The 27,859-nt window shown below is 40.7% G+C and overlaps 2 protein-coding genes and 1 long non-coding RNA gene across 4 annotated transcripts in view; 1 reads left to right on the top strand and 2 right to left on the bottom strand.

Moving 5' to 3' along the window:
- Positions 1–20,895, bottom strand: part of LOC110496018 (regulation of nuclear pre-mRNA domain containing 2a) — a 43,679-nt gene extending 22,784 nt beyond the window's left edge. Inside the window, exon 1 of one of the 2 annotated variants that reach the window (XR_002469500.3) lies at positions 20,227–20,890. Coding sequence is in view for 1 of the 2 variants with exons in the window: in XM_021571633.3 (XP_021427308.3) it covers positions 20,227–20,413 (187 nt within the window). In the remaining variant the exon portion in view is untranslated. Of the gene's footprint in view, positions 1–20,226 lie in introns of both variants that reach the window. The other variant, XM_021571633.3, reaches the window with a different exon arrangement.
- Positions 19,770–26,151, top strand: LOC149975503 (uncharacterized). The gene is made up of 3 exons (XR_016488464.1): positions 19,770–19,893; positions 24,328–24,447; positions 25,007–26,151. It is a non-coding gene; the product is annotated as an uncharacterized LOC149975503 (long non-coding RNA).
- LOC110496017 (uncharacterized) lies at positions 22,383–26,808 on the bottom strand. The gene is made up of 5 exons (XM_021571632.3): positions 26,470–26,808; positions 25,273–25,601; positions 24,997–25,151; positions 24,762–24,906; positions 22,383–24,640 (listed from the first exon to the last, which is right to left on the bottom strand). The coding sequence occupies exons 2-5, from the start codon at positions 25,597–25,599 to the stop codon at positions 24,224–24,226; spliced, it is 1,044 nt and encodes a 347-aa protein (XP_021427307.2). The 5' UTR covers positions 25,600–25,601; positions 26,470–26,808; the 3' UTR covers positions 22,383–24,223.
- Positions 26,809–27,859: the final 1,051 nt, after the last annotated feature.

Raw genomic sequence — 27,859 nt, 5'->3', positions numbered from 1 at the left:
CATTGAATATCCCTTTGAGCACGGTGAAGTTATTAATTACAATTTGGATGGTGTATCAATGAACCCAGTCACAAGGAGACAGGCGTCCTTCCTAACGGAGTTGCCGGAGAAGAAGGAAACCGCTCAGAGATTTCACCATGAGGCCAATGGTGACTTTAAAACAGAGTTCAATGGCTGTGATAGGAGAAAACTGAGAATGGATCAACAACATTCTAGTTAATCTACAATACTAGCCTAATCGACAGAGTAAAAAGAAGGAAGACTGTACAGGATACAAATATTCCAGAGCATGCATCCTGTTTGCAACAAGCACTAAAGTTCTACTGCAAAAAATGTGGTAAAGCAATTAACTCCTGAATACAAAGTGCTATGTTTGGGGCAAATCCAATCCAACACATTACTGAGGACCACGCTCCATAATTTCAAGCATAGTGGTGGCTGCATCATGTTATGGGTATGTTAAGGAGTTTTCCTGGACAAAAAAGAAACACAATGGTGCTAAGCACAGGCAAAATCCTAGATCAAAACCTGGTTCAGTCTGCTTTCCACCAGACACTGGTAGATTAATTCACCTTTCAGCAGGACAATAACCTAAAACAAAAGGCCAAATCTACACTGGAGTTGCTTACGAAAAAGACAGTTAACGTTCCTGAGTGGTCTAGTTACAGTTTTGACTTAAAGCTACATGTAAATCTATGGCAAGACTTGAAAAAAAAAAAAAACATGTTTTCACTTTGTCATTATGGGGTAATGTGTGTAGATGAGTGAGAGGAAAACATATATTTAATACATGTTTAATTCAGGCTGTAACAATAAAATGTGGAATGAGTCAAGGCAATGTTTCCTCTGCATTCATTTAAGTGTGGCAATGCGCAACGGCAGACAATCATTGCTGCCACACCAAAAAAAAAAGCATCCTATTTCTTCCAAACATAGTTTTAATAAAGTTCTGTAACTAGCACATTCGCTTTTATTGGTAAATATATAATCTGTCTGGGTTCAACACAGTTCTGAAGGTTATTTAGCTCTGTGAGCTGTGGCAGGCAGCTCAAGAAACACAGTGTGCCAGTGACCAGTGCTCGATACAGACGCTCTGCGGCGTGAAACACAATTCATTTGAATCGCTTCAGAATGCACCTACATGAGAAACGGCACGCCAGGGACCAGCAGGCAATACAGAAGCCCTGCAGAGCATAACACAATTCACATGAATCACCGGAGTGCTTCTGCCTGAGAAACTGCAAGAAAGGTACGTTGGCTAACTAATGTTAGTCAAACAAGCTAACTAGTTAACTACATAAGCTAGCTATAACCTAAAACTCCACTAACATAATTTAGATCTATTATGTTGCTTCCACAATTGGAACAGCAATAAGCCATCCAATATCCATAAGTGTTTTTTTATTTCACCTTTATTTAACCAGGTAGGCCAGTTGAGAACAAGTTCTCATTTACAACTGCAACCTGGCCAAGATAAAGCAAAGCAGTGCGACAAAAACAACAACACAGAGTTACAAACGTACAGTCAATAACACCATAGAAAATAAAAATAGAAAAATCTATGTACAGTGTGTGCAAATGTAGAAGAGTAGGGAGGTAGGCAATAAATAGGCCATAGGCGCAAAATAATTACAATTTAGCATTAATACTGGAGTGATAGATGTGCAGATAATTATGTGATTATATGATTGAATGAACACTTACTTTAACTTAATATAATACATCAATAAAATCAATTTAGCCTCAAATAAATAACGAAACATGTTCAATTTGGTTTAAATAATGCAAAAACAAAGTGTTGGAAAAGAAAGTAAATGTGCAATATGTGCCATGTAAGAAAGCTAACGTTTTTAGTTCCTTGCTCAGAACATGAGAACATATGAAAGCTGGTGGATCCTTTTAACATGAGTCTTCAGTATTCCCAGGTAAGAAGTTTTAGGTTGTAGTTATTATAGGAATTATAGGACTATTTCTCTCTATACCATTTGTATTTCATATACCTTTTGACTATTGGATGTTCTTATAGGCACTATAGTATTGCCAGTGAAACAGTATAGCTTCCGTCCCTCTCCTCACCCCTAACTGGGCTCAAACCAGGAACACATCAACAACAGCCACCCTCGAAGCAGCGTTACCCCTGCAGAGCAAGTGAATAACTACCCCAAGTCTCAGAGCGAGTGACGTTTGAAACGCTATTAGCGCGCACCCGCTAACTAGCTAGCCATTTCACATTGGTTACACCAGCCTAATCTTGGGAGTTGATGGGCTTGAAGTCATAAACAGCGCAATGCTTGAAGCACAGCAAAGAGCTGCTGGCAAAATGCACAAAAGTGCTGTTTAACCTTTTTGGGATAGGGGGCAGCATTTTCACTTTTGGATGAATAGCGTGCCCAGAGTGAAAGGCCTCCTACTCTGTCCCAGATGCTAATATATGCATATTATTAGTATTGGATAGAAAACACTCTGAAGTTTCTAAAACTGTTTGAATGATGTCTGTGAGTATAACAGAACTCATATGGCAGGTGAAAACCTGAGACAAATCCAACCAGGAAGTGGGAAATCTGAGGTTTGTAGTTTTTCAACTCAGCCCCCATTGAAGATACAGGGTGATATTAGTTATGTTTCACTTCCCAAGGCTTCAACTAGACGTCAACAGTATTTAGAACCCGACTCTAAAGGAGGGGCTCAAAAGGGCGCTTTGAGTGAGTGGTCTGGTGCGCTCACGTGAAAGGTAGCTAGCTACGTTCCACTTCATTTGTACAGACAAAGGAATCGTCCGGTTGGAACATTAAGGAAGTTTTATGTTAAAAACATCCTAAAGATTGATTCCATACTTAGGTCGACATGTTTCTACGGGCTGTAACGGAACTTTTTGAACTTTTCAACCGACGTTCGGCGCGACCTGAACGTGCTTCTGGATTTGTTGACCAAACGCCCTAACAAAAGAAGAGATTTGGATATAACTGATGGACATTATCGAACAAATCAAAACATTTATGGTGGAACTGGGATTCCTGGGAGTGCATTCTGATGAAGATCCTCAAAGGTAAGTGAATATTTAAAATGCTATTTCTGAGTAATGTTGACTACACAATATGGCAGGTATCTTTTTTGCTGCTTTGTTGTCTAAAGGCTGTACTCAGATTATTGCATGGTTTGCTTTCTCCGTAAAGTTTTTTTGAAATCTGACACAGCAGTTGCATTAACCTCTAGCGTCGAGCAATCCCGTATCCGGGAGTGTAATCATAGCCTCAAGCTCATTACCATAACGCAACGTTTCCTATTCATGAAAATCGCAAATGAAATGAAATAAATATATTCAAACACAAGCTTAGCCTTTTGTTAACAACACTGTCATCTCAGATTTTCAAAATATGCTTTTCAACCAAAGCTACCAAGCATTTGTGTAAGAGTATTGATAGCCTAGCATAGCATTAAGCCTAACATTCAGCAGGCAACATTTTCACAAAAACAAGAAAAGCATTCAAATAAAATAATTTACGTTTGAAGAACTTTGGATGTTTTCAATGACGAGACTCTTAGTTAGATAGCAAATGTTCATTTTTTCCAAAAAGATTATTTGTGTAGACGAAATAGCTACGTTTTATTCATCTCGTTTGGCTATGAAAAAGACCGGAAAATGCAGTCACTTACAACGGCAAATTAGCTCCATAATATCGACAGAAACATGGCAAACGTTGTTTAGAATCAATCCTGAAGGTGTTTTTCACATATCTATTCGATGATAAATCATTCGTGGCAGTGGGTTTCTCATCAGAGGCAAACGGAAAAATACTGCAGCTGGAGATTACGCAATAATTGCGACGGAGGACACCAAGCGACCACCTGGTAGATGTAGTCTCTTATGGTCAATCTTCCAAAATACGCCTACAAATACGTCACAATGCTGCAGACACCTTGGGGAAAATGTGGAAAACATAAGCTGACTCCTAGCTCCTCCACAGCCATATAAGGAGTCATTGCCATGAGGCGGTTTCAAAAAATGTGTCACTTCCTGATTGGATTTTTATCTGGTTTTTTTTCTGTAACATCAGTTCTGTGGCACTCACAGACAATATCTTTGCAGTTTTGGAAACGTCAGAGTGTTTTCTTTCCAAAGCTGTCAATTATATGCATAGTCGAGCATCTTTTCGTGACAAAATATCTTGTTTAACTTGTTGGGGATAGGGGGCAGTATTTTCACTTTGGATGAATTGCGTGCCCATAGTGAACTGCATCCTACTCTATCCTAGATTGCTAATATATGCATATTATTATTACTATTGGATAGAAAACACTCTGACGTTTCTAAAACTCTTTGAATTATGTCTGCGAGTATAACAGAACTCATAGGGCAGGCAATCTTCCAAACAGGAAGTGAAATTCTGAATGCGGGTCTAATTTTAAGTCATCGCCTCTTCACTTCCAAACAAGATATGGATCTGTTAGCACTTCCTACACCTTCCACTAGATGTCCTCATTCAGTAGAATGTGGAATGGAGCCTCTGGTGTGAACTTTGACCGAGTGGGAGGGGAATGAGTCACTGTCATGGCAGAATGCAATTTCCCTGTTGCGCATTTGTCTGTTGAGATCACCATCGTTCCATTTGGCTGCAGATGGAAACGTATGCTCCGGTTGGAACGTTATTGGATATATATGAAAATAACATCCTGAAGATTGATTCTCTACTTAGTTTGACCAGTTTGTTCGACCTGGAATATATATTTTAGAAGTTTTTGTCCGAGTTTGCCTGGACCAGCGTCAGCTTTTGGGCACGTGAGCTGAAAGTGGTAGCAAATGCAGCTAATTGGACACTAGTAATAGACATTATGGAACAAAACAACAATTTATTGTGGAACTAGGACTCCTTGCACTGCATTTTGATGAAAGATCATCAAAGGTAAGGGAATATTTATGATTTATATGTAAAACATGTATCTTTCGTCAAAGTTTATGATGACTATTTCTGTTATCTGGCGTAGCTCTCTGTATTTACTCCGGATATTTTGGAGGCATTTCTGAACATGGCGTCAATGTAAACCTAGATTTGTGGATATAAATATGCATATTATCGAACTAAACATAAATGTATTGTGTAACATGATGTCATATGAGTGTCATCTGATGAAGATTATCAAAGGTTAGTGATTAATTTTATCTTTAATTCTGCTTTTGTGACTATCTGTGGCTGGGGAAAATGGCTGTGTTTTTGGGGGGATTTGGTGGTGGTCTAACATAAATATATGTGTTTTCGCTGTAAAACATTTTAAAAATCGGACATGATGGGTAAATTAACAAGATGTTTATCTTTCATTTGCTGTATTGGACTTGTTAATGTGTGAAAGTTAGCAGCTTTCCAATTTTGGGGGATCTCACACGATACGAAAAAGAGGTTGAATAGGTTAGTAATGGGGGTTGCAAAAATTTCAGCTGATAATTTTAGAAAGAGAGGGTCCAGATTGTCTAGCCCAGCTGATTTGTAGGGATCCACATTTTTAACAGCTCTTTCAGAACATCAGCTGTCTGGATTTGAGTGAAGGGGAAGCAGGGGGGGTTGGGCAAGTTGCTGCAGGGGGTGCTGAGATGTTGTACGGGGTAGGGGTAACCAGGTGGAAAGCATAGCCAGCCGTGGAAAAATGCCTATTGAAATGATCGATTATCGTAGATTTGTCGGTGGTGACAGTGTTTCCTATCCTCAGTGCAGCGGGCAGCTGGGAGGAAGTGCTCTTATTCTCCATGGACTTTACAGTGTCCCAAAACTTTTGGGAATTAGTGCTATAGGAAGCAAATTTCTGTTTGAAAAAGCTAGCCTTAGCTTTCCTAACTGACTGAGAATATTGGTTCCTTATATGAGCGCTTGCAAATTTGACCAATCACCGCACTATTTCAGCACAGAACAGGCAGCAGCGGAGTTAGGAGACAGGAAAAAAGCTGTTGCCTTATTTTCTAAGAAAAGAGGAAACCCCAACTTCATTAGGTCTTTAATAATCAATAGCCTAACTGTTACATTTTATTGGCTTTATAAACCATACATATATCTACAGATATAAGATAGATCCTGCTTCTGTTGCCTGTTTGAGTGTTTAATAGCCTACTGATTCCGTGAGCACGCAACAATAACCCATTGGATAAAGAATTTCACAAATTTGGCTATGCTGTAATAAAGGCTTTACACTTTTTTTCATTAGCTCAGCCTCTCTGGTTGTAATTATAACTGATATAGTGTTGTTTACACTGTTCCAATTTGTCAGAGAAATTATACTTAGAAAAATCCTCCTTTTTCTTGATCTCCTTATTGTTATTATTACAGACATCATTATAATAATAAGTAATATCATTAACATTAGTTGGCTTAGTATAGGAGTCTTGTATAACCACCAACAAGCTGTAGGCCTAAGAGTGCGTCCTATTTAGTCATAATAGCCTAACTTACTTAGTCCTATATTTCATTAGTTATATACGCTACTGTATCAGTCAATCATTCATTTGTTCATGTCATCACACAGCATACGAGTCATTCATGATTTGAAATGCAATCAAGCATTTTAGTTTTAAAATAAACTAACAAAGCAATCCTTGAATAATTAGAGTAAACAAATAAACTGATCCATTTTGGATAATGCATTCCCGAATGAATGCAACTGTTTTTACTATTTGCTATAATAAAGTATTTACAAAAAAACATTGCAACAGACTCTATGGTAAGCCTGTCATTTATTTAGCGTAGTTTGTCCCAAACGGTCATAAAAAGGATATTGTAATAATATGCACTCAGCGCTTGCTCCTTACCTTATTTTTCTTGAGCTCCAGTATTTTACACAACTAGCCAAATGTATTAAACACATCTGACTTCCTTTACCTCCTGAGCAACCAGTAAACATTCCCCTAATTCAAGTTAATTTGTCACGTCTTTTGCATCCATTTTGCTGTCATGTGTTATGGTGTTCGGAGTTTGTTAGAAACAATTTATTGATGCGATTATGGGGTTCAGGCCCGATCACGAAAAGAGTGCATGATTTCCTAAACAAATTTCGGTAACAGAACTTTGTCAGAAATTATGATTTAATTATTTTGCAGCTTCAGCAACACGGACAATGCGATAAACGCTGATGTTCTGTGGTGTCATTTGTGATGTTCTGTGGTGAAGTAATTTGTGTGTTATTTATTTAATCAAACATTGCACTTAAAGTATCAGACAAGCTCAGTGCATGTAGTTGATTTGATTAAGACACATAGGCTACCTGCTGCCACACATCCTAATAGTTAGAACGTTAGACCAGTAACCGAAAGATTGCTGGATCGAATCCCCGAGCTGTCGTTCTGAGGAAGGCAGTTAACCCACTGTTTCCCGGGCGCCGAAGACGTGGATGTCGATTATGGCAGCTCCCCACACCTCTCTGATTCAGAGGGGTTGGGTTAAATGCGGAAGACACATTTCAGCAGAATGCATTCAGTTGTACAACTGACTAGGTATCCCCCTTTCCCTTTCCTTAAATATCAAAAATATACGTTTAAACATTGAACGATTGGTTGTTGGAAAAGACGACTCCCGGTCAAATATATTTTTTTTTCAGGGACAGCCCTAATATTATTGCATAAAACCCATCGCCTTATATAAAGAGGGCTTGTAATTTCAACCAATAACCGCACATTTACTGCATAATATGGTTCAACCAAGCCACATGTCAAACTTTTCCCCTCAGTGAATGCGTGACAAATTAGACAAAATCATTGCATATTGCCATACAAATTTCAGTAACAGAACAGCTGAAGAGTTCTATCAGTCACTCCTGGGCTACAATCACCTATCTGGACCCGTTTTACTGCCAACGCGGAGCCCCACCGGGCCTTCACAACTGGACTGCCGACTTTATCTGCCCGAGGGAGTTATCCGGCTGGCTCCTCCGTTGCGACGTTACCTGAACGCCCATCTGCGATCCGCTAATCGTTAGCTGTCTTATCGGCTGCTATCTGAATAGACCTATCGAACAATTTTTTTTATTTTTCTTGGGCCTCTATAACTATTGGGTTTTTTTACGAATTGGAATGATCCCCTCTACCACCCACTAATTCTACCGACGGAAACGCACGAGGTGGCTAAAAACAGACCTCCATCCTATGCTAGCTTGCTACCGATGGCCCGGCTAGCTGTCTGAAACGACGTGACCCCAACCAACCTCACTACTCACTGGACCCTTTTGATCACTCGACTAAGCATGCCTCTCCTTAATGGCAATACGCCTTGTCCTTTGCTGTTCTGGTTAGTGTTTATTGGCTTATTTCACTGTAGAGCCTCTAGTCCTGCTCACTATACCTTATCCAACCTATTAGTTCCACCACCCACACATGCGATGACATCTCCTGGTTTCAATGATGTTTCTAGAGACAATATCTCTCTCATCATCACTCAATACCTAGATTTACCACCACCAAAAATTCTGAAATTTTCATCCCAAACTACAACATTTTCAGACAAGATAGAACTGCCAAAGGGGGCAGTGTTGCAATCTACTGCAAAGATAGCCTGCAGAGTTTTGTCCTACTATCCAGGTCTGTACCCAAACAATTTGAACTTCTACTTTTAAAAATCCACCTCTCTAAAAACAAGTCTCTCACCGTTGCTGCCTGCTATAGACCACCCTCTGCCCCCAGCTGTGCTCTGAACACCATATGTGAACTGATTGCCCCCCATCTATCTCCAGAGCTCGTGCTGCTAGGCACCCCAGCACCCCAGCCATCCTACAATCTAAGCTTGATGCCCTCAATCTCACACAAATGATCAATTAACCTACCAGGTACCTCCCCAAAGCCTTAAACACGGGCACCCTCATAGATATCATCCTAACCAACTTGCCCTCTAAATACACCTCTGCTGTCTTCAACCAAGATCTCAGCGATCACTGCCTCATTGCCTGCATCCGTAAGGGTCAGCAGTCAAACGACCTCCACTCATCACTGTCAAACGCTCCCTGAAACACTTCAGCAAGCAGGCCTTTCTAATCGACCTGGCCGGGGTATCCTGGAAGGATATTGATCTCATCCCGTCAGTAGAGGATGCCTGTTTTTTTTTTTTAAATGCCTTCCTAACCATCTTAAATAAGCATGCCCCATTCAAGAAATGTAGAACCAGGAACAGATAGAGCCCTTAGTTCTCCCCAGACCTGACTGCCCTTAACCAACACAAAAACGTCCTATGGCGTTCTGCATTAGCATCGAACAGCCCCCGTGATATGCAGCTATTCAGGGAAGCTAGAAACCATTATACACAGGCAGTTAGAAAAGCCAAGGCTAGCTTTTTCAAGCAGAAATTTGCTTCCTGCAACACTAACTCAAAAAAGTTCTGGGACACTGTAAAGTCAATGGAGAATAAGAACACCTCCTCCCATCTGCCCACTGCACTGAAGATAGGAAACACTGTCACCACTGATAAATCCACTATAATTGAGAATTTCAATAAGCATTTTTCTACAGCTGGCCATGCTTTCCACCTGACTACCCCTACCTGCCCCTACACTGCACCCCCCACAGCAACTCACCCAAGCCTTCCCCATTTCTCCTTCTCCCAAATCCAGTCAGCTGATGTTCTGATAGAGCTGCAAAATCTGGACCCCTACAAGTCAGCCGGGCTAGACAATCTGGACCCTTTCTTTCTAAAATTATCTGCCGAAATTGTTGCCACCCCTATTACTAGCCTGTTCAACCTCTCTTTCGTGTCGTCTGAGATTCCCAAAGATTGGAAAGCAGCTGCGGTCATCCCCCTCTTCAAAGGGGAGGGACACTCTTGACCCAAACTGCTACAGACCTATATCTATCCTACCCTGCCTTTCTAAGGTCTTCAAAAGCCAAGTCAACAAACAGATTACCGACCATTTCGAATCTCACCATACCTTCTCTGCTATGCAATCTGGTTTCAGAGCTGGTCAAGGTTGCACCTCAGCCACGCTCAAGGTCCTAAACGATATCTTAACCGCCATCGATAAGAAACATTACTGTGCAGCCGTATTCATTGATCTGGCCAAGGCTTCCGACTCTATCAATCACCACATCCTCATTGGCAGACTCGACAGCCTTGGTTTCTCAAGTGATTGCCTCGCCTGGTTCACCAACTTACTTCTCTGATAGAGTTCAGTGTGTCAAATCGGAGGGTCTGCTGTCCGGACCTCTGGCAGTCTCTATGGGGGTGCCACAGGGTTCAATTCTTGGACCGACTCTCTTCTCTGTATACATCAATGATGTCGCTCTTGCTGCTGGTGAGTCTCTGATCCACCTCTACGCAGACGACACCATTCTGTATACTTCTGGCCCTTCTTTGGACACTGTGTTAACAACCCTCCAGGCAAGCTTCAATGCCATACAACTCTCCTTCCGTGGCCTCCAATTGCTCTTAAATACAAGTAAAACTAAATGCATGCTCTTCAACCGATCGCTGCCTGCACCTGCCCGCCTGTCCAACATCACTACTCTGGACGGCTCTGACTTAGAATACGTGGACAACTACAAATACCTAGGTGTCTGGTTAGACTGTAAACTCTCCTTCCAGACCCACATCAAACATCTCCAATCCAAAGTTAAATCTAGAATTGGCTTCCTATTTCGCAACAAAGCATCCTTCACTCATGCTGCCAAACATACCCTTGTAAAACTGACCATCCTACCAATCCTCGACTTCGGCGATGTCATTTACAAAATAGCCTCCAATACCCTACTCAACAAATTGGATGCAGTCAATCCGTTTTGTCACCAAAGCCCCATATACTACCCACCATTGCGACCTGTACCCTCTCGTTGGCTGGCCCTCGCTTCATACGTCGCCGCCAAACCCACTGGCTCCATGTCATCTACAAGACCCTGCTAGGTAAAGTCCCCCTTATCTCAGCTCGCTGGTCACCATAGGGGTGATGCTATGTAGCACGCGCTCCAGCAAGTATATCTCTCTGGTCACCTCCAAAACCAATTCTTTCTTTGGCCGCCTCTCCTTCCAGTTCTCTGCTGCCAATGACTGGAACGAACTACAAAAATCTCTGAAACTGGAAACACTTATCTCCCTCACTAGCTTTAAGCACCAACTGTCAGAGCAGCTCACATATTACTGCACCTGTACATAGCCCACCTATAATTTAGCCCAAACAACTACCTCTTTCCCTACTGTATTTATTTTATTTATTTTGTTCCTTTGCACCCCATTATTTTTTATTTCTACTTTGCACATTCTTCCACTGCAAATCTACCATTCCAGTGTTTTACTTGCTATATTGTATTTACTTTGCCACCATGGCCTTTTTTTGCCTTTACCTCCCTTATCTCACCTCATTTGCTCACATCGTATATAGACTTGTTTCTACTGTATTATTGACTGTATGTTTGTTTTACTCCATGTGTAACTCTGTGTCGTTGTATGTGTCGAACTGCTTTGCTTTATCTTGGCCAGGTCGCAATTGTAAATGAGAACTTGTTCTCAACTTGCCTACCTGGTTAAATAAAGGTGAAATAAAAAAATAAATACAAAAAGTCAGAATTGAAGCAGCAAAATCAAGCATTTTTGCCCGCACATATCACAACAAATGTCTGCGAAATCCTGGAGGGACTGTTTAGAATCATGGCAAAGTTGGGGGGGGGGGTTGATAGTTATATATCGGAAATTTTTGATGATATTTGACAATTTCACAATATTATTTTTGCGCTAGTTAGCTGTACCTGCACCTAACTCCAGTAGTTCTTTCATCAACTCTGCAAAACTCAGGACCCTGTCTTTCAAAGATAATTCAAATAACTTCACAGATTTTCATTGTAAAGGGTTTAAACACTGTTTCCCATGCTTGTTCAATGAACCATAAACAATTAATGAACATGCACTTGTGGAACGGTTGTTAAGACACTAACAGCTTACAGACAGTAGGCAGTTAAGGTCACAGTTATGAAAACTTAGGACACTGAAAAACACCAAAAGAAAGGGTCCCAGGGTCCCTGCTCATCTGCGTGAATGTGCCTTAGGCATGCTACAAGGAGTCATGAGGACTGCAGATTTGGCCAGAGCAATAAATTGCAATGCCCGTACTGCGAGATGCCTAAGCCAGCACTACAGGGAGACAGGACGGACAGCTGATCGGCCTCACAGTGGCAGACCATGTGTAACAACACCTGCACAGGATCGGTACACCCGAACATCACACCTGCGGGACAGGTACAGGATGGCAACAACAACTGCCTGAGTTACACCAGGAACGCACAATCCCTCCATCAGTGCTCAGACTGTCCACAATAGGCTGAGAGAGGCTGGTCTGAGGGCTTGTAGGCCTGTTGTAAGGCAGGTCCTCACCAGACATCAACGGCAACAATGTCGCCTGTGGGCACAAACCCACCGTCGCTGGACCAGACAGGACTGGCAAAAAGTGCTCTTCACTGACGCGTCGCGGTTTTGTGTCACCAGGGGTGAGGGTCGGATTTGCGTTTATCGTCGAAGGAATGAGCAATACACCGAGGCCTGTACTCTGGAGCGATTTGGAAGTGGAGGGTCCGTCATGGTCTGGAGCGGTGTGTCACAGCATCATCGGACTGAGCTTGTTGTCATTGCAGGCAATCTCAATGCTGTGTGTTACAGGGAAGACATCCTCCTCCCTCATGTGGTACCCTTCCTGCAGGCTCATCCTGACATGACTCTCCAACATGACAATGCCACCAGCCATACTGCTCATTCTGTGTGTGATTTCCTGCAAAACAGGAATGTCAGTGTTCTGCCATGGCCAGCAAAGAGCCCAGATCTCAATTCCATTGAGCACGTCTGGGACCTGATGTATCGGAGGGTGAGGGCTAGGGCCATTCCCCCCAGAAATGTCTGGGAACTTGCAGGTGCCTTGGTGGAAGAGTGGGGTAACATCTCACAGCAAGAACTGGCCAATCTGGTGCAGTCCATGAGGAGGAGATGCACTGCAGTACTTAATGCAGCTGGTGGCCACACCAGATACTGACTGTTACTTCTGATTTTGACCCCTCCTTTGTTCAGGGACACATTACTCCATTTCTGTTAGTCACATGTCTGTGGAACTTGTTCAGTTTAGGTCTCAGTTGTTGAATCTTGTTATGTTCAGACAAATACTTACACATGTTAAGTTTGCGGAAAATAAATGCAGTTGACAGTGAGAGGACGTTTCTTTTTTTGCTGAGTTTAGTTTGTTCCCCATTTAATTTTTTAAATAGGGTGCCAAATTGTTTTCAGGACACATTTCCATTGACTGATCAAAACTAGCTTACTTATGCTCTCTCTTGTCCCTCTGCAGCAAGCATATGGTGAGCAATATGTTTGGACCATGGAAATCGCAATGTAACCACAGTTTTGAATCGCAATACATATAGAATTGTAATACATATCGTATCGGCACCTAAGTATCATGATAATATCATATCATGAGGTCCTTGGCAATTCCCAGCCCTATTAGCCACTATGACGTCAACATTGTTATTCTCGGCTTCCCGGGTGGCGCTCTGGGTGCCACCAGAGACTCTGGGAGACTCTGGGTTCGCGCCCAGGCTCTGTCGCAGCCGGCCGCGACCGGGAGGTCCGTGGGGCGATGCACAATTGGCCTAGCGTCGCCCGGGTTAGGGAGGGTTTGGCCGGTAGGGATATCCTTGTCTCATCACGCACCAGCGAATCCTGTGGCGGGCCGGGTGCAGTGCGCGCTAACCAAGGTAGCCAGGTGCATGGTGTTTCCTCCGACACATTGGTGCGGCTGGCTTCCGGGTTGGAGGCGCGCTGTGTTAAGAAGCAGTGCGGCTTGGATGGGTTGTGTTTCGGAGGACGCATGGCTTTCGACCTTTGTCTCTCCCAAGCCCGTATGGGAGTTGTAGCGATGAGACAAGATAGTAATTACTAACAATTGGATACCACGAAATTGGGCGGAAAAGGGGGTAAAAAAATATATAGAAAAAAATGTTTAAGAATAAAAATAAAAAACATCTAGGTCATTATCAATAAAAGTCACAATAAGGTGCAGAGTTCGATTTGCCTGCTGGGGGGCAAGGACACCCCCAGCTTCGCTAAAACCATTGACAACTGCATGCCATTTAAGGGATTGTTAAATAGATGTTAACTATGAAAAGCCAACTGACATTTACTCCTGAGGTGCTGACCTGTTGCACCCTCTACAAACACGGTGATTATTATTATCTGACCCTGCTGGTCATCTTTGAACATCTTGGCCATGTACTGTTATAATCTTCACTCGGCAGAGCCAGAAGAGGACTGGCCACCCCTTATAGCCTGGTTCCTCTCTAGGTTTCTTCCTAGGTTTTGGCCTTTCTAGGGAGTTTTTCCGAGCCTCTGTGCTTCTACACCTGCATTGCTTGATGTTTGGGGTTTTAGGCTGGGTTTCTGTACAGCACTTTGTGACATCGACTGATGTAAAATGGGCTTTATAAATACATTTGTTTATTTATTGTAATATCACCTCTTGAAGAGCTTAGTCAGAACTACACATTTCTGATTATTCCATGCAAAACAATTGCGCACATTTATCTCTATCAGAGTTATACAGCAGGTAACTGCATGCTTTTCATGATCAGTAAACATCAATTGATCATGTACTTTCAGATACGTTAGAGTAGCCTTACAATATCTCTCAATATTGGCCACCATTAATTGGATATTTGAGTGATATAAAAGTGAACTATAGACAAGTATGAGTATCAATTCCCCATACTTTGTGGGCTCTGCCTGTCAAGCAGCAGAAGCATTTGCCGATGAAACATTATCAGCTAACAGTGCATTTGCAAGCTACCGGTAGAAACTTTGTACAGTTGGCTAAACATAGTGGTAAGTAGACCTAACATACTTTTTTTTCCAACCAACATAGGCCTGACTACCTAGCAAAGTAAGCTAACATTATCCCCTTTTCAACAGTGTTTAATCACGATTGCTGCTGACAGACATGATTCATGGACCACGTCAAATTGGCTAACTAGCTAATAACTGATCACGTCAATATGGCTAGCTAGTTAACTAGCTAACTTTCAGGGGATAAACAGTGTACAAAACATTAAACACCCTTCTAGTATTGATTCACCCATTGAATGGAACACATACACAATCCATGTCTCAATTGTCTTAAAAATCCTTTGTAAAAGTTGTCTCCTCCCCTTTGTCTCCACTGATTGAAGTGGATTTAACAAGTGACATCAATAAGGGATCAAAGCTTTCAACTCATATATATATATATATATATATATATATACACATATAAATGTGTATATATATATATATACACATATAAATGTGTGTATATATATATATATATATATATATATATATATATATATATATATATATATATATATATATACACATATAAATGTGTGTATATATATATATATATATATATATATATACACATATAAATGTGTATATATATATATATATACACATTTATATGTGTATATATATATATATATATACACAAATATATGTGTATATATATATATATATATATATATATATATATATAAATGTATATATATATAAAAATCGGCATTGGCTTTTTTGGGTCCTCCAATAATCGGTATTGGCGTTGAAAAATCATAATCGTTTGACCTCTACTTAAGGCCTACATCATAGCATTTTTAAGCATATCCTACATCAGCTTCTGGTGCTGAAAGGCAGGGGCTCACACTAGAGCACCAGCAAACATTCATGGTTTTCTGAAAAACCCAAGAGAGCTCTGCCTCCAAAGCAACCACTTGTTCCTAAACTAGCTCTGTAAAGGCATCATGTAAATGGACCCGTTCACCAAGCTGCATGGCAATACACCTTTAGTACATCTCAGCTGTTGCTTGGCCCTTCAGTGTAGCCTATGGATGATCACTCAGCGTAATAAAAGCCCATCACTGTCGATTGAGGTTCCATCAGCATTTGTTTTACAACAACGTACACAGAATAAGCCTAATTAGGCTATTACACAGCAATGAAAGTCACATCTGACACTGCAAACACAGGGCCTGCCACCTGACTGAAAATTAAATCATTGAATTTCAGTGATACTTGAACATAGTGCATGTGTAGTGCAGTTCTGTGCATGAATAGAAGTCATGTAAGCATTGACAGAGGTGCAGTAATGTGGACAAATATGAAGCATAATGACCCAACCCATCCATTGGATCCTTCACAACCAACAACATATTTCAATATTATCAGGTATGTCATTGTCCCCCCCCCCCCCCAGCCTTTCACTCTCACTCCCCGCTCTCTTTCACCACAATCACTGAATTTCCCACTCACAGAAAATTACCTTAAAAAAGGCAATCTGCAGTTGTTACATCCATTTTGGGACTTATAAATTCATGATATGTAGGCCTACCCATTGACTCTGGAAGAATATAAACTATATAAGCTCCAATGTTTATATATGTAAACAAACACTATACATCTCCAAAACATACAGTACCAGTCAAAGGTTTGGACACACCTACTCATTCAAGGGTTTTTCTTAATGTTTTACTATTTTCTACATTGTCGAATAATAGTGAAGACAGCACAACTATGAAATAACACATATGGAATCATGTATTCATAAAAAAAAGTGTTGAACAAATCTGAATATATTTTATATTTGAGATTCTAAGTAGCCATCCTTTACCTTTGTGACAGCTTTGCACACTCTTGGCATTCTCTCAAACAGCTTCATGAGGTAGTCACCTGGAATGCATTTCAATTAACAGGTGTGCATTGTAAAAAGATAATTTGTGGAATTTATTTCCTTCTTAATGCATTTGAGCCAATCAGTTGTGTTGTGACAAGGTAGGGGGGGTATACAGAATATAGCCCTGTTTGGTAAAATACCAAGTCCATATTAGGGCAAGTACAGCTAAAATAAGCAAAGAGAAACGACAGTCCATCATTACTTTAAGATATGAAGGTCAGTCAATCTGGAAAATTTCGATAACTTTTGAAGCCTTTATGGTTGAATTGCTGCAAGGAAACCACTACTAAAGACATGGAGATCAGTCAATCTTGTTAATTTCAATAACTTTGAAAGTTTCTTAAAGTGCAGTCACAAAAACCATCAAGCGCTGTGATGAAACTGGCTCTCATGAGGACCGACACAGGAAAGGAAGACCCAGAGTTACCGCTGCTGCAAGGGATACGTTCATTAGAGTTACCAACCTCAAAACTTGCAGCCCAAATAAATGCATCACTGAGTTCAAGTAACAGACAGATCAACTGTTCAGAGACTGTTCGGAGACTGCATGAATCAGGCCTTCATGGTTGAATTGCTGCAAAGAAACCACTACTAAAGGACACCAATAAGAAGAAGAGACTTGCTTGGGCCAAGAAACACAAGCAATGGACATTAGACAGGTGGAAATCTGTCCTTTGGTGTGATGAGTCCAAATGTAATATTTTTGGTTCCAACCGCCGTGCCTTTGTGAGACGCTTAGCAGAAAAACGGATGATCTCTGCATGTGTGGTTCCCACCGTGAAGCAAGGAGGAGGAGGTGTGATGGTGTCGGGGTGCTTTGCTGGTGGACGAATATGTAGTAATTTATTTAGAATTCAAGGCACACTTAACGAGCATGGATACCACAGCATTCTGCAATGAAAGCCATCCCATTTGGTTTGCGCTTAGGGGGACTTTAATTCGTTTTTCAACAGGACAATGACCCAACACACCTCCAACTTTACTGTGTTACCAACTTTATTACCACAACCGACTGGAGTGTGGACGTCAGTTCATTTTTCAATTTCCCACGTGGGTATATGCTTCGAAAAACCAATGAGGAGATGGGAGAGGCAGACTTGCAGCGTGTTGAGCGTCACAAATAGAACCAATTTCTATTTTAGCTCATGGCCACGCAGATGCTCACTGAGGCGCACGAGCAGTTTGGTTGCAATGATTGAATAACATGTATGTGTACATTTATGTTGCAACGCTCAAAAACGCGATGCGAGCGGTGTGGTCAGCATGTAAGGGCTATTTGACCAAGAAGAAGAGTGATGGAGTGCTGCATCAGATGACCTGGCCTCCACAATCACCAGACCTCAACCCAATTGAGATGGTTTGGGATGAGTTGGACCGCAGAGTGAAGGAAAAGCAGCCAACAAGTGCTCAGCATATGTGGGAACTCCTTCAAGACTGTTGGAAAAGCATTATTCATGAAACTGGTTTAGAGAATACCAAGAGTGTTTAAAGCTGTCATAAAGGCAAAGGGTGGCTACTTTGAAGAATCTCAAATATAATATATATTTTGATTTATTAAACACTTTTTTGGTTACTACATGATGCCATTTGTGTTATTTCACAAATTATTAGTTATTATTCTACAATGTAGAAAATAAAGAAAAACGCTTGAATGAGTATGTGTGCACAAACTTTTGACTGGTACTATAGTTGAAACTACAATTTTGATATCATGGATGGTGAGTATTTGCACCTTTAGCTTTGTCTATGCATTTGATAGTGGTTACATTTCTCCAGCCCCATCTCTCAGCTTTTTACAGAAACATAGGCATGGAGATCGCTTTGTTATTGTTTCAACTGCTGTTGGCCACTTTAAGGACTAAAACATGAGCAGCCTCAAACAGTAATTTACAGTTAGGCATACTTTAGCAGTACTACAACAATAATCACATATGGTTTCAAAAACACGGCACATATTGAAATTATCAATATGGACTACCAAAGCTCATTAACAAAAATGCAGAGGAAAACATATATAATACCACAGTATGAGTCATAATACCCAATAAAACCTAGCGGTTAAACAGAAAAATGTTCACCATTAATTTTTCCCATAGGGGATTTTAGAATCACTTCAAATAAAGGCTATGTTTCGTGTAGGCTTACACTAGCGTGATGTTTTGATAACCGTGTAAATCTCTCTAGGACAAGGTGACTTTTATCAATAGATTTGCCTGCATTTACCCCACTAAAATGCAACGCTAATTAGCTGCTTATGTGGCTATCATAAAGAACTCCAAATGCCATGATATGAACAAGACTGCCGAATCGAGGCAAAGCTAAGAATCTCTCGATTAACTATCTAATGCTAGCTAAATGTAGTTACTAATGAATAAGTTGGGTAAATGTATTTAGCTAGATATGAGCTTGCAGGGATTTGTAGTTTTGCATTATGTCTACTCTGATGTTAGTTAGCTATTCAAATCAGAGAGTAAATAGAGAAGAATATGTTGACAAATGTCACCTTGTCCAAGAGATTTACATGCTAATTAAAACGTTACGCCAGGGTAAGCCTACACGAAACAGTCCTTATTTTAAGTGTTTCTAAAATCCCCTGTGGGAAAAACGAATGGTGGAAAAAACGATTGGAAACATTTCCCTGTTTGACCGCTAGGTTTTATGATACCTTCACTGTTGGGCTTTATAGCAGCAGCACAGCGTGTTTCCGTTTCTGGGAGAACACAATACATCCAGGCATCTTCAATTATTGGCAATAATAATTGCTAGTACTATACACAAGCATTATACACTCCCCATAGGCCTACAACAACTGAAGCTCCCAAAATGAGGTTAGCCTACTCATGTATGCTCCTCACACATTCCTATGTTTAGCGTGTAATAACTACTATGTAGTAAACAGTAAGTTACAGTAGCAATAACATCAATATCGTTAACTAGTGTTCGACTTGTTACGTTACCACTTAGTAACTTATAAACATGTAGCTAGGCTAACTAGTTACCTAGCTCGAGAAATGGCTAACATGTATCTTGATTATTTTACTGTTTTGGACACATCTTCTAAATCAAACGGATGATTGTTATTCTAATTTCATCCCATCAAGACCACTAAGAACAGAGAAAGGTAGCCATCCATCCATCCAGACAAAAACCAGGGATGGCAATGGCTTCAAGGAATGTGATAGTCTGAACAGGAGAACCTATTCCAGGGTAGGATTTATAGCGAACAGCTTTGCACTAACGTTACATCTATGCGGAGAATACTCGTTCACTAAAGCCATTGTTTGTCAACAACTGACCAGATACGTTGTAACAAACATTTGCTAGTCAGATGTCAACAGCTTGTAGTGACAGCATTGTCTTGCTGGGACTCCAAATCCTAAGCTAGCAAGGCAGCATTTACCTAGCTTGCTAAGAAGCTCCAGGGTACTACTTTGCGCACACCCAGGTTAACTAACAAATAGCTAACAGTTATCTAGCTAAAGTAGGCTAAGCTAGCCAGGCAAACCAGCTAACGTTAGCTAGCTAAGATTAGCAACTCACATTTCCTCAACCATTTCATCCAGTAACGCACGATAAGACTGTGGTATTTCTTGTTCTCGATACACCAATTTGATAGTCCTTGAATTGATTCCATTGTGTTCGACACTCCTTGAAACCGTCGGTCCAAAGTTGACTCAAGGGCCGCAGGCGGACCGTGACCGCTTGACGAGCCAGATCCTGCAGCCATTTTCCAGGCCTTGCACTGACAAGCTAGCTGGTTCTTGCCTGTCGCGCGTTGTGATCAACCTAGTCAAGAGTGCACTTCTGCGGTATCGTGCGGCGCTGGCTGTACACATTAGTAAATTGCCATTGTTTTAACTGTACATTCAGTTATTACTGTATTTGCTAACGATTAGGTATATTATGTCATTGGTTTTATTTCAACAACTTGTGCAACAAAGGAATGTAATTATTATAGAGTTGGTTGGTCGTTACTAGAAAACTCATTCAAAACAGACGATTTAATGTGAATGTAGCGCCACTATGTGGCTAAATAGCTGCAGCTCAGCATGGTCTGTCACTAAAATCATGCATCTTTCTTTCTTCCCCTCCTTTACATTCCAAGATCACTTTCCTAACTCCCTTTCCTTTCCTCCTATCCTAGCTCCATTTCCTTCTTAATTTTTTTTTAGCATGCTTTGCTTGATCCCTTTTCTTCCTTTCCTCCCCTCCTTTGCTTTCCTAGCTCCCTTCCCACCTATCCTTTCCTAACTGCCTTTGACTTGTTCCATTCCTAGCTTCCTAGCTTCTTTTCCAAGCTATTTTCCTCTTTTCCTAGTATTTTGTTTTTATGTTATAATCTTGTGTATATTTTGTTTTCATTTATTTTCAAGAGGACCACGATGGAAATGAAAGTGTTTGAGTCATCCTCAATGATTTTAAAGGCATTGTACTGTATCCATGCGTGGTTGTATTGTGTTAAAAATAAAATCAAAACGTTAGGAAAGGAAAGGAGGAAAATGAGCTAGATGGAAAGGAAAGATGGAAAGGGGTCTAGGAGAAGAGGAAAGGAGGTAAGGGAGCTAGGAAAGGAACAACAACATTTATATAGGAAAAGGGGTCTAGGAAATGAAAAAAGGGAGTTAGGAAAGAAGAAAATTGACTAGGAAAGGAAGCTAGGAAAAGAGGAAAGGAAAGGCAGCTAGGAAAGGGAGTTAGGAAAGGAGGAATTGAAAATCAGAAAGGAGCTAGGAAAGGAAAGGAGGAAATTCAGCTAGGAAGGGAAAGGAGGAAAGGGAACTAGGAAAGGAGGAAAGGAAATTAGATGGTATAGGTAATAGTATACGTTTTTTGTGAAAGGCCACTTTTGGTGACAGGCCATGCTATAAGGACTGCAGCTGGATACTTAAGCAATAAGGACTGTTCGCAACGTGCCTGGATACAGCCCTTAGCCATTGTATATTGGCCATATACCACAAACTCCCAAGGTGACTTATTACTATTATCAACTGGTTACCAACATAATTAGAACTGTAAAAATAAATGTTTTGTCATATTCGTGGTATACCACAGCTTTCAGCCAATCAGCATTCAGGGCTCCAACCAAGTGGGTTATAATATATATTTGCTCAGGTTTTAACGGGCATATCCACAGTTGAAACAATATACCGTATACAGTGTTTGTATACATTTATAATGTTTACTAACATTGGAGTAAAACAAGCTTATATTTTAGGTTCCGATGGGAGTGTGACAATTGAACTAAGTCCATGAGGCATTGAAATGTTATATTGTTCAAGAATCAAATACATCATTAACTTATAAATTCTAAATTAATTGTAGCATCTGCATATTGCCCCTTTAATCCATTGTTAGGATGAGTAGAGGTGGCTGACGTCTTCATCTGAAAAAAGTAATACGAGTACAGGTGACTGCCAGCTTGACATCAGTCACCTGTACTCATCCTAACAATGGAATAAATCTTGAGCAAATAATACATTAATCTCTGCCTTTTTTGTTGAGTGCGCCAACTCATTTCTGCCTCGAATTACCGGTAGTCCTTTTGAATGTTTTTCTTGGTAAGCCATTTTGTTTGATTTTTGTCATGGTTGTCGAGAACCCCTTCTTTCTTGCTGTAGCCTGGAGGCCTACATGAATTCTCATGTCGCAGGGCCACAGTCAATTCAATCATTTGAATTTATGTGGCAGATTTCAAGTTCTGATTAACAAAAACATTACTTTATTTTAGCAAAAAAGGGTACAATTTATCAAAAACAATTTAGGTCTGAAACAATTATATATAAAATATTAAGCACAAGTACATGGTGTATAACCAAAACACTATTATATTATGCCCAACCCAAAAATGTGATGGAGGGTGTTGAGTAAAAGTTGGGAAGAGAGGAGGCAAAGGAAATGGATTGAATCAAGGAAGACAACATTAAACAGCAAAATATCCTTCTCAGCCCAAACATTTGTCCTCTTTTGATAAACAGAGAAAATGTGCAAAACATAGGCCCTACATACACCAAAAACATGACATGAAATTACAATATTTCCTCACAGGAAATATAAAAATAAACAACACCCCAATGGGCTGTTTGAACAGTTTTTAGGAAGGGTTGTGCATTGCCTCAACACAGTTACCTGTATTTACTGCTGCAGTGATCTCTCGGTTGTCCTCTACCTGGGCCTTTCCTTGGCATGGTAAAGAACAATAACATATACTACCAGTATGGTAAATCACCCCCAAGCCATAAGACTGCTAAATAATCAATTAATTAAACTATCTGCACTGACCCTGCGCACACTCACTAGACTATACATACAAACACTGACTCACACATACACAACATTGACACTCCCATCCAAAACCCACACACATTCACAAAATGTTGATTTGATTCTGATCATGATGTTTCGGTTGTCTTGTATTAGGCTTAACTGTTGTCGTTTAAAAAATAAATCTTGAAGTCTGTAGATCAAATCAGTATCCAGCTATTCTTGGTTTCCCCCTAACCCCATCTAGGTAGTTACAGCTCAAGAGACTCTCTGAAAGTGGCCAGGGATAGAGTCATTCAACATGAATGATAATTGCTAAGCAAAAACATTGTGGTTCAAATACCCAATGACCTAATGAAAGGTTTTTGTGTATTTTCTCCCAATACAATAGAAACACTCCTAGAAGATTCAAAATGATTTGTGTTTTGCGTCGTCACAATAGTAACATTTATAAGGTACAATTTCCTTTGTTATCAAATGTAAAATACTCATGTGCAAAATAGTTTTGGCACACCAGAGAAAACTGACAAAAAAATAAAGGATGATAAATGTATTCTATCAAATAAATCAATGAAGTTAGAAAGCATTAAGTCAATTAATATGCTCTAGTCTGCACCCAGGATTTTCGAGCAGACCTATTTGATGAGTAATACCTCAAATCTAAGGGTTGTTATTTCTCCTCTCGTAGTTCTTAGTGGTTGCTGTCATTCCAGTTGCATGCTACTGGGGTTGTTAGTATTCACACTGAGGTGGATTTAGTCAATAGTTACATTAAACTGTGGCTAACAGACTCGGCAGAGTGTGAAATAAAAGCAATGGTTTTGTTGCCACTGGTTGGCAGAGGTTTAGTGCCAGTTGTATCAGCTGCCCATTTCACTGTTCCCTGTGCTGGATCCGCTAAAGGATTAATAGGTTCTTGTAATGTTTTTCATTGTATTGTCAATGTTTTATGCTTCACTACTATTGATAACTTTATCATAACTAACTGAGTTTATGTTAGGTTAAAAGGTATTCCATAAATCTTGAGCTATGTTACTTTCTTTTTTATTTCTGCATAGTGTATTTCATGTGATTGTATTTTTGTTGATAATTCTGAAATACAAAATTATCTTGTTTCAAACCAGTATAAAACATTTTAAAAATTAAACCACTGCTTTATCACATCAAACATAAAAAAATATTCCCAGGTACATTTCAATTTTTTTAAAATAACTCTCCAACACTGACAAAAGATGGTCAAACGGTGCAATGACTTCCGAGTTCAATTTTATATCTTCTACTCCGGCTCTTGTTTCATAGACCTCAGTAATATGGGGATAGACTGACCCCTCCTTTGGGTTTCCACTGATGCAATATCTGTCTCTGTCTTCACTGTTCCAGGCCTGCTGTGGTACCTCTGTGGCTGATGTCCATGGAGGGAGAGCTGATGTGAGTGAAAGACCAGGAGGGTGGAGGAGACACGGCTGTCTTGTGTGGCTGGGCTACCACATGCTGAGCAAGGTGAAATTTCAAGCCTCTTATTTCCCTTTCTTCTCTTGCTGACAGTCAGACATGACGGGTAATAGGTGTCTGTGCTCAATGGGCAAGAGTCTTGTGAGGTAATTTCCTGGTAGTTGTCCTCGCGCTGCAGGCGCTTGCAGCTGGGTGGGGCGGCATTGGGGAAGTCAGAGTCCAACCAGCTAAGCTTGCGCTTCTGATGGAGCAAGAGTGAAGAAAAACAAATGAGATACAAGTCTTACATATTATAGATTGTGTGAGAATCATTATAACAATGATATATTAAACAGCGATAACTAGAGCAGTAAGACACCCACCTTGACTGGCATGCACAGCTGATTTTGGTGCCATCGTGGCGGAAGACTGGGTGTGGGGTTCTGGGTGGCAGCGACAGGGGTCACATGGGGGAACCACATCTTCAGCATCATCTCTACCTGCAGAAGGGTGCGGAGGAATTTCTCTCTGTGGAAAGAGTACTGTCATTAATAACATTTTAACTACGCCATAAATTACTGTTTGCTAGACATACACAAGATGGTTTGGTTTGCTTACCCCATTTCAGGTTTCTGAAGAATACCCAGGATCCTCTGGAGTCTATCGATGGCAACGCTCGACTGGAAACTGCTAAGACCTCTCTCAAATCTCCCTTTCTTGAGTCCATTCAGAAGCTCCAACAGGGGTCTGATAAACCTTTGCAGCTCTGAACACTAGGAGAGAAAGGAAACAGAAAACATACATATCCACTGTCTGATAATGTCTCTGGATGCAAAAATCAGTAACTCAGTATTTTCAAATCAGTCAAAGCAGTCTTTAAACAACAAAACTCACTTTCTGAGCGAAGGCCAGGTCTCCTTGCATGGTCTCCTCTGTGCTTCCCTTTGTGCTTAACTCAGCACTGCCAGGGGAACCCATCATGGATGGGTAGGTGGTGGTGTGAGGAAAGCATTTTGCTTGTCCACTCCCAGCCATGGACCAGTGTAACCTAGGTACTGAGCAGGTCTTGCCACCCCCTGAGCTATCTCCCTCACTTTCGGAGGTGAAGACATCAATGTCTGCCTCGTCCTCAGTCACGTCGCTCTCGCTGAGGAGGAAGCTGGGTGTGGAAGAGCGGGAATCATAGGTCGGCCATTTGGTGGACATGCTCAACAAATGCATCCCTAGAGAAAGTGCGAGAGATCAGTCACAAGGAATATCAGAAATACCTCAGAGTAACTGATGTAGAGTTAATGCTGACCTAGGCATTATAACAAGTGCTGTATGTAGAAAGAAAAAAACTTTAACAGAGTGACAGTCATATCTATCACAATTTAAATTAAAACTATGAATACAAAACAATAACAATGCAAATTTGTGGTTTTTACACCATGCTCCAGAAAACTAGTAGGTGTGTCCCCTAATAAATATTCAAGAAGGAATGCTGTTAGTCACTGATCTTGGGATAAACTCCACCAGCTGTTGCTTTGCTATACATGTGAACATGTGCTGTGTGGGGGTGTGACGTACAAGGTCATGTGGGGTTTGACTGTATGGCTCTAGGATTTTGTCAGCTATTAGTTACATTTCAAACATCCGATCTGACCACTGTAACATCAAACTAACTGATTATCCTAAAACAAAATGACAAAGGCTGCCTTATACACTACATTGTTTCACGCATTACAAAGTTGTGTATGTTCATTGAATGCTTCTCATAAACTCGCTATGCTTTTACTTTCAATTTTAGTCTATACTGTATGAAGCGCTTATATATATAGATAACATACACAGAAACAACTGTAAAGACATTAACTGATTCCAGGTTTGAGGCGTTAGCCATGAAGGAAGGTTCAGACTAGAGGAGGGAAAGCTGATCCTGAACCAACGCATACTTAAGGAACAACCAATAATGATTAGACATTTGGCTTAAATATTGTAGCCAAGAGTGCAGGTTGAAAGTTCAAAGCTAGTTAAAATAGATCTGGGGAAGCAGATATGTATAGAAAAACACAAGTTACAGTTGTCTATAGCCTATGATATATATATTACCTTTTAGGATGAAGTCGATGCGAAGACAATTCAATAAAACAGTCAAATGGATAACTAGTTGAATAACCGGTATTCCTTCTCCAATTGCAATTGTAAGAAGATCTTATTCAAAAACCAATGACCAACACTGATGTTGATGGCGCGCTATAATTGTAGAGTCCTCTGTTCTCAACGTCTCAGTACTGTTTCCTCCTTTCCCTCGTTTTAGATTCCGTTTACCTTTCAAAGTCCTCAGTACAGCGAGGGGTAACATGTGAATCGCTACCATGCGCTGCACGTGCTGAACTGTGTGCTCGGCCGTGGTTGGTTGGCAGATGGTACAAAGCGCTCTCATTGCTTGAGAATATAACCACACAGTGACTACATAAATACTGATTGGCCAGTAACTGTTCCTTGTCATGCATCTCTCACTGTCACGTGTGAGACGTGTGGAGGGCTGTGGCTGTATACTACAGTTGTCAACAAGGAAAAACACGAGGCAGTAACAACACCGGTTATACAGTGTGGCTGATGTGTCTTGTCCTGCATTATCGTAATGTAGGACTGGCTAGTCACTAGACTGCTAACGGTGCTAACGGTTTCGACCCCACGTGGAGAACACCGGACAACAACTGATGTCATCAACTTGGATCAGCCTGATGCACCAAAGCTATATGTATACTGGGACAATTCATAACTGGATTATGGTAGAGTTCTTGGCTGACGACCAACTACTTGACAATAAATACAATGTTGTTCTAGTGGGGTAGGCATGCATATTCTGCATTTGTCCAAAACTGCCATGCACTTATTTCTCCCCAAAATGTCTAATTTTGTGCATCTTTTTTTATTAGTGTAGATAAATTATTCCCTATAATTTCCATTTATTTATATTTGTTGTATGATCCAACCATTCCTAAAACATGTATCATTTGATCTATAAATTAGCAGGCCTAATTAATCAAGCAATTACATTTTCATTGGGAGGTCCTTCTCCAATGTTCTTACAAAGTGTTTAGGAACATATTCAATCATATTCATATCCCCAGTCTGGTGTCCCCACTTGCTTCAAGATGTCAATTATTGTTCCTGTTCCGGAACACTTTGCCTACCCGGTGGGGCAGGGCATCTGAATCAAGTGAACCTAACACCAATAGTGCAAAATTATGGCTATTCTGAGGGCAAAAGGGGGGGGATGCAACTCAATATTATGAATGTGTCCTTAATGTTTTGTACACTCAGTGTATATGTTGCCCACTATCAAAAATCATTGATTCTGACTTACGCCACTTCTATGTTGGAGGTGGTCAGCCGCCATCAGAAAAGCCTGGAGCACCCTGTTTTTTTTGTGGTGTTCTCAGAATGCCTGCACCTGGTGCATTTGGAGGCCAAGCCCAACTGGGTCGACCAG

Source organism: Oncorhynchus mykiss, chromosome 18 (assembly GCF_057628025.1).
Source record: "Oncorhynchus mykiss isolate SJ-2025 chromosome 18, ASM5762802v1, whole genome shotgun sequence".
In the NCBI taxonomy this organism is placed as follows: Eukaryota; Metazoa; Chordata; class Actinopteri; order Salmoniformes; family Salmonidae; genus Oncorhynchus; species Oncorhynchus mykiss.
Note: the sequence above shows the minus strand (reverse complement) of the source record. Positions and strands in the feature narration are given on the sequence as shown.

Excerpts from the sequence above, each read along its gene's own strand:
- LOC110496017 (XM_021571632.3), bottom strand. The coding sequence starts at position 25,599 with ATGCATTTGTTGAGCATGTCCACCAAATGGCCGACCTATGATTCCCGC. Across the intron at positions 24,907-24,996 it reads CTTCAGAAACCTGAAATGGG|AGAGAAATTCCTCCGCACCC; the intron begins GTAAGCAAACCA and ends CTCTTTCCACAG. Across the intron at positions 24,641-24,761 it reads AGCTGTGCATGCCAGTCAAG|AAGCGCAAGCTTAGCTGGTT; the intron begins GTGGGTGTCTTA and ends TTGCTCCATCAG.